Here is a 7,969-nt window from a genome sequence, read left to right on the forward strand (position 1 = left end):
CCCTGTTCGGTAATTGTGTTGAATAATTAAATTAAATTAAAACATTAATTTATATTATTTATTATTTGATAATTATAATTCTATAATAGTGTTTATGAATCAACTAACTGATATTAAAAAAATATTTCATTATGTTTTTAGTTCATTGTATTCAAGATTTAATCATAGGGTTAACTTGGAAAGTTTCTTCTCATACCCAATAAGGAAAGAAATATGGTTACCAAAAGTCAGCAATAATTAAGAAATGGAAAAGAATAAAATTTTTGCAACCCCTCACCAGGAGGTACACAGCAGTATCAAATTCCTTAATTTGCTATTGGCAAATTTTTTTTATTATTGTGATTTTGTAATTACGTGTAAACAAAAATATTTATTTTAATTGAATTATTTTAATCGAATTTATATGATTTATAATATAAATATATAATAGAATTCACGAAATTCATATGTTCATATTATGAATTTATGTGAATTTGATTTAGACAAAAATTTTCACCTGTTAACCTTTGTAATCGAAAATCTCAAAAACAGAAGAATGACTCAGTAATTTGAGGAAGCCAATCATTAATACAGATATACAATCCCGAAAGGGCATACACTTTTCATTCATTCAAAAGCAAATACGAAATGGATTCAAAAGCAAACCGTTGCATCTCCACAACATCAAAATGCCACCACCACAACTACGCAACTATAGTATAGATAACGTAAATTTAGCTAGAAGAAGAAGGCAGACGACGAACCAAGATCCAGCCCTTCCGTCACCGTATCAGAAACGGACGGCGCCCTTCCGGGAAATGGGCCCTGCTGGACAAACTCGTTCGAATCAAAGCCCAAGTACGGCCCGCTTGCTGCATTCGACACTTCCTCTGAAAACCCAAAAAAGTTGGTCTCCTTCCAAAATCCATCGCTAACTTCAGAGCCATAGTAACAAGAGCTGGTCATATCGGGAGGCAAAGGAGGGAGCTCAATGCTGTCGCCGGAGCAATTATTGGACCCACTAGCATCCATAGTAGCACTAACGGGCTGAAAAGACCCGCCAGCCTCTGCTCCCTGAACCCATCCATCTCCCCCAGTTACCAGCCCACAGCTATTAGCGTAAAGAAATGACGCATTGAAGGTGCAATCCTGAGTGAAGAGGACCTGCTGGTTCTGGTTAGTGTTGCTGTTTTGATTATATTGGCGCGCCGGAGCGAAAAGAGCAGAGATTTCGTGTTGGGTTTCATCAGGAGAGATAATGGAGGTGACAGAGGAGCCAGCAGGCATATCTGAGTACACAAAATTGGTGCGAGCCTTGAAGCCCCTCATGGAACGGGCGGCACGGTCGTAAGCCAAGGCAGCTTCCTCAGCTGTGTCAAAAGTGCCGAGCCAATGCCTTTCTTTGGTTGAAGGGTCTCTAATCTCCGCTGCATATCGGCCCCATGGTCTTCTTCTCACTCCCAAGAACCTTACTTCTTGGTGTGGCTCTTGTTGCTCGTTTTGTTGCTTTCTTTTGGTCTTTGAGGGCGAGGGTGAAGGCGACGATGAGTTGGTGAAATCCATGTTAATTTATAAAACAAAAATGATGGAATTGGTGTTTGGATTAGAGGAAAATTAAAGCCCGCTGGTTTAAGAGAGACCGTTTCCCCTTCTCTTCTTGTGGAAGATATATAGAAGTTGCAGAGAATAATTGCAGAGCTGGTATATCGGGCGTTGCATGATAGGAGTTTAAATAAGGATTAATACCACGTAGTTAATTGTGATTATTACCATGCTTGCCCTTGATAAATTGGAATTATAGCATTATCATCCTATACGTTTCTTAAAGTTAATGATCACTTCAGTTGCTAATCATCGGAGTAAGAGTGGGTCCATCAATTCTTCATGGAAAGTCATTATATGATTACCTTATTACAATATATGTCTAAATTCGACCCATACTATAATTGTATATAGAGTGTATGTCTCTACAATATAATATGATTATCTTCGGACAAAAGCTTAGATGTATTAAGAGAAAAGACCATCTTCCTATAAATTACATATGAGTTAATTGTAGTATTTTTGAAATTGAGAGATGAATAATAATATATAACATAAAAAAATAAAATTTATTTAATTAATCTATTAATTTCTTTGATTAACTCTTTATGAATGAGGTATGAATAATGAGCATGGCTTGATTGCAATGATTGGCCCTCGCATGGAGAATTTTTCTTCAAATTTGATCTCTTTTTTTTTCTCTTAAAGTACATCCCATGAATATACATGTCTTTTATATCAAGAGTCATAATTAATAAATCTGAATAAAGTTGGTCACATGCCAAGTTCTAAGAGAGTGAGAACATAATGGAGATTAATCATGGATCGTACTAACAAAATCAGTCACCGATATATAATTATAATTAAGTTGAAACTTAAGAGCAAGCATGCATGCTTCTTTTTCATTTTCCAAACCCAAAAAGAGCTGCAAGAACCAGCCTGCTCCGTATGATTGCTCAATACATAAACTCAAATCCAATGATCATTCCCATGATCATGCAGTTGTCAGTACCCATCATCCCAATACTATTCAGAAACCTTTTTTGCCCCTTAATTTTTATTAACCCACCTTTAATCTTTAGGGTAATATACATATATATGTAATAAAAAAAAAGAATTTTATAATACACGCACGCTCATAAAAAGGTCATGTTACCCTAGCTAGCTCTATAGAATTACTTATATGGAGACTTTTACGTGGAACACAAAGGGAATATCATTATCTCAGCCATGTGCTTCCGATTTGAGCCCTAATATAATGATATGTTCCACAATCTCTTCTCAGCTTTTCAAACCTAATGGGTTGCTTTTTACTTGTTTTCAATTCCCTGGAAACTGCTTTTTCACAATTTTATAATTTTTGTCAGGTATGTATGGAGAGCACCAATTTGGTATAGGAAAAGGTTTGTTGGGTTGCATGTGAGAAGAGCGCAAGAGGGTTAGCTTTTTCGATCAAAACAATTACTAGAAAGACCTATATGGTATACAGAGATTAAGAGGAGCGATGGAGATTTTAGCATGACTAGATAAACCACCAATCTACCACGTTTCTAATTAACTTTAGATTACTCATTTAGTTTAATGTTATTTACTAATTCAAATTTGTGGTAAATAAACTTATTAGAGGGAAAAAATATTTTTTTTTATTTTATTAATTTTCATCAATCATCTACCGATTTAAATATTGAAGAAACTATCCAAACTCAACTATCCTATATTTTTTATCATTTTGCTTATACAAATCCGACATCTATATTTGCAAAGAAAATCAGAGCAACATCAATAATTGATATATAAATGAAATGTGAACAATATGTTTGCAGTCCTTCGGATGTAAGGGGAAAAAAATTGTTCTCAAAGAAATTAAAAGTATCCGGCCTAGCTAGTACGTATAATATAAGTAGACATGACTTTAAAGCTTTAGATGGATTGGGTTCAGACAACCCGCAGAACCTTGCAAATTTTAGTTCCCACTTGCTACCAGGTCTGATTCATAGGTCAAAAATGTGCATTGAGTTTCGAGGAGAGACACAATAATACTTTTATGGCAATTGGCACCCATTTCATTAATTTCAACTGAAATAGTACTGGAGTGAGCCCTGTTTAGTTTTAAAATCGAATTAAAAATTAATTCAATTATTTACCGATTTAATTTTATTTTTAAAGGAAATAATGAGGATTCTGCTCTTTTTTAATGAAGTACAATCGCCATCTCTTTCTCTGATTTAACCACTAATGGAGTTAAGGAGGGATTGGCGAGAATGATACCTTTTAAAAATTAATTTTAATTTAATTATAAAAAAATATACTTTTATTTATATTAATAACGGTTAGATTTCAGATACTCATATCACAGCTGAACCTATGAGGAAAGACCAGACTACAAAACTGTGAAAGCCCAACGCGTCGGTCTATCCATATAAGCACGGTCCAAGCTCCGCACCCGTTGGACAGATAGAGCAGGGCTCGAACCCAATTAAGAGAGATTCAGCTCAACTGACTTGATGGGTCAATGGAGTAACAAACCCCTACACATTCGGGATCATGTCAACACAGGCGTTAGAGGGAATTAAATGACCGGTTGACAATGGAAAAGACATAGTACGTCCGTACGTACGGCTCTGCGTGACAACGACATGTTGTACTATAGTAGGTTGGCAATTATATGTCACTAGAGGACAAAAGAAAAAAACAAAATAAAGGAAGGGAGGCTTGAATCATTCGGGCTAAGTTAACAGACACATATCCTAATCCAACCTTCTATTGGATCTCAGACCATCAATTGGTGCCGTCTGTGAGGATGAAAGAGATCTTTTCGTCACCGAAGCTCTCATCCTCATTATACCCACTAATTTCTACATGGCTAATCACGGTGAAAACCATACCGGAAATACCTCAAATGACCTGAGTTCTGCTCAAGAAGGACCACAGTTTTCATTTTCCAGCCCTACCGCCCCACTAAACCAACCACTTGTGTTGTTCAACCCCTCGCCAAGCTCGGCAGGGACCATGTCCTGAACTACCCTATCTGACCAAGCGTTACAAAATATGATTTTCCAAAACACTACTTATTAGCTAGGGCAGATGCTGCAGCAAAGGGGACTCAATACCCCATTCAGCATATCCCTAGTAGCTGAAGGATTCAGTATTAACGAGCTCCAACCCACACTGAACCACCAAACCCCTCAACAAAGCAACAGGAGGACGGGTGATGGAGACGGAAAGGCCAACAGGAGAAATAAGCCTATGGCTAGAACAAGAGGTCGGATAGTAAGGGAGCTCATCGAGAATGATGGGGCTAAAAGCTATTCTTCTGAGCCGGCGAAAAGGTCAGAAAGTGAAGAGTTGGAAAGAAACTACCACTTGAAAAAAAGACCAAGGAGAGAAGAGGTAGATGTAGATTAGAAGTTAGAGAGGCTGAAGAAGCAACTCCTAGCAGAGCTGGGGGCATAAGACAACAGCAGCCCCCTACTACCAACCTCATCCTCATTCATGAGATGGGTACAGCAGGAAACTATCCTCAAAAAGTTCATGTTGCTGACAATGGCTGCGTACGACGGTACGGGGAACCTCCAGGAGCATATCTTGAACTACAAGATGTTTATGGAGCTTCAAACTCACTTGGACGCCCTGATGTGTAAAGTCTTTCTTTCTCACCACCCTTACCGAACCAGCCCGAGCATGGTTCAATAGTTTGGAAGTAGGAAGCATCAAAAGCTTTATGGACATAGCCAGTGTGTTTATCAACAGGTTCATTGCCGGGGTCCCAGCAAAAAGAAAAACAAGCTACCTGGAAATGGTCCGGCAGAGGAGGAACGAGTCCCTAAGGGAATACATGGCTAGGTTCAACTCGGAGGCTCTGCAAATCCCAGGGCAGTAGAAGCCATGCAAAAGGGTACCACCTCCCTAGAGTTTTTTGGATCGTTGTGCAGAAAGCCACCTACTACCTTGGCAGAGCTAATGAAGAGAGCAGAAAAATACATAAGACAGGACAATACCTTAACCACTAGTAGATTTGCTAGGGAAGCAGGAGTCAGGGGAAAGGCTGTGGAGGACAAACGGTCAGATAGATAAGAGAGGAGACAAAACCAGAGGCCTGAAGCATTAAACAAATACCAGTGGGAGAGGAAGGAGCAGAGAACCTACCAACTCCAGATACCTGAGGTGATTACTCCTATGAACGTATCCAGAGCCGAGGTGCTCATAGTTGTCCAAGACAAGGACTTCATACAGTGGCCCAAGCCAATGAGGGTAGACGTGAACAGGAGGGACCCAGATAAGTACTGCCAGTACCACCAGACTTATGGCCATGACACCAACGAATGTTATCAGTTAATAAATGAGATAGAAAGGCTCATCAAAAGTGGAAACCTCAAGAATTTTGTAAAAAATCCAGAAGGCCAGAGACCATAGCAAAACGCAGCGGAGGAAAGGCCTCAGAGACAAATAGGAGGATTAGTGAATGACGGCTCCAGCAGGACAGTCAACATGATCGTGGGAGGAATTAGGGGCCGTATGAGCATAAGTGAAAGAAGAGAAATAGGAATGGGGAAGAGAGCAGTGTTGAAGTTATGTAGATAGTGGAGCATTCCCCAGTAACTATCTCCTTCTCTCCGGAGGATGGCTAGGGAGTGCAGATGCACCACGATGATGCTTTGGTCATAGAGGCCGTCATACACAACTTCAGGGTCCAAAGAGTTCTAGTAGATGATGGCAGCAAGGTGAACCTACTGCCCTATTGGGTCTTCCAACAAATGAACATACCAAAGGAATAGCTGGTCAGGGACCAAGCCTCAATTAAGGGAATAGGAGGGATTCCAGTAGTAATGAAAGGGAAGGTAAAGGTAGCTCTCACCCTGGGAGAACCACCCATATCCCAAACTCATTACACAGTGTTCCTTGTGGTGAAGCTTCCCCTGAACTATAATGCCATCTTGGGAAGACTGATATTGTATGACTTCGAAGCAATGACCAGCATCCTGTATCTAACCATGAAATTTTTTATAGAAGCAAGGGTGGGGGTTAGTTCAGGGAAGACATGAGGAAGTCAGAGCTATATACATGGCCATGGTAGAGGAGCAAAGCACCCAGCCAGAAAAGATAAACCCTAAAGTCATGGAGGTCCGAGATGAAAAGAAGGAGGCTAGGACTGGACCAGTAGATAAGCTGGAGACATTGCCTGTAATACCCGGCTAGACTTCGGTATCGGAATTCCTACCGTCCGGTGGAATCTCGGATGTCGGAAGCCTCTAGTAGGGTAAAACCATATTTTTATAAAATGTTTTAATGTGTTTTATGTTTTAAGCATGAAAGAAAATGAGTTTTTGCATGAAAATAGCATTGGAGGAAAACTCAGGTTCGGCCGTCGAACCTCAAGTTCGGCCGCCGAACATGCATGCGTTGCGGGTGTGCTTTAGGCCCCCGAAAGCATAAGTGAGGGAAGTCCAGGTTCGGCCGCCGAACCTCAAGTTCGGCCGCCGAACATGGCATGCATGCGGAGGCACATTCGGCCCCCGAACGTGGTCTGGCCAGCCACTATAAAAGGGTCCCTTAGCCGAAAACGGGCGAGCTTTTTCCCCATTTCCGGCCAAGGTGAGCTCTCCGCCGTCCCTCACCAATCTTTGATGTTTTCCTCTAGATCTTTCAAGATTTTCATTTGTTTTAACTTTGTTCTGAAGATTTGAGCTTTTGAGCAAAGTTTTGGAGCTTGGAGGTTCAAGAACCCACTCTCTCCCACCTCCGAGTTTTAGGTCGTCTCTCTCTCGATCTTCAAGAGGTAAGAGCCGATCTTAAGCTCATTGCATGTTTAAAGTAAGTTTTAAGTAGATCTATGGGGGTAGAATGCATGTTTAGGTTATGGTTATGTTTATGGGTATAAATGTATGTTCTTGAACAATGTGGATGCTTGATGTGTTGTAGATGGGGTTTATGATGGTTTGAGGCCCCTAGGAACATGTATGCTTGTGTATGTGTGTTGTAGAATAGGTTTGATGCATGTTTGGAAGGTTTGGAGGCGAAATGTACAAAGGGAGCCAAGTTTCTGCCCTTTGGCAGAAACCAGGTTCGGCAGCCGAAGGACTTTCGGCCGCCGAACATGGCTGGGGAGGCAGCCTTTCGGCTGCCGAAGCTTGCCCCCGAAAGGAGACTTTCGTCTCTGTCTGGCAGTTTCGGCCGCCGAAAGTGCCGCCGAACATGCATGAGTTTCGTCTCTGTCTGGGAGTTTCGGCCGCCGAAGGTGCCGCCGAACCTGCCTGACTTTCGGCTCTAGAGGGACTTTCGGCCGCCGAACCTGCCGCCGAAAGTGCCCTGTCCAGGCCTCCTTTGTATGTTTTTTTATGGTTGTTTCATGATGTTTTAGGGGGTTTTTGGGGAGTAGTTTAGAGATATGTTCTAGTATGTTTGGTCTCTCATTTGAGTCCACCTGTGTAGGTTCGGACCCGAGGAACCG

The 7,969-nt window shown here is 41.0% G+C and overlaps 1 protein-coding gene across 1 annotated transcript; it reads right to left on the minus strand.

Annotated features, from left to right (window-relative positions):
* Window positions 1-524: 524 nt before the first annotated feature.
* LOC110621814 (ethylene-responsive transcription factor ERF087) lies at window positions 525-1,666 on the minus strand. Its single transcript, XM_021766122.2, has one exon. The coding sequence runs from the start codon at window positions 1,540-1,542 to the stop codon at window positions 718-720; it is 825 nt and encodes a 274-aa protein (XP_021621814.1). The 5' UTR covers window positions 1,543-1,666; the 3' UTR covers window positions 525-717.
* Window positions 1,667-7,969: the final 6,303 nt, after the last annotated feature.

The sequence above is a fragment of the Manihot esculenta genome, chromosome 8 (genome assembly GCF_001659605.2).
Source record: "Manihot esculenta cultivar AM560-2 chromosome 8, M.esculenta_v8, whole genome shotgun sequence".
Lineage (NCBI taxonomy): Eukaryota > Viridiplantae > Streptophyta > Magnoliopsida > Malpighiales > Euphorbiaceae > Manihot > Manihot esculenta.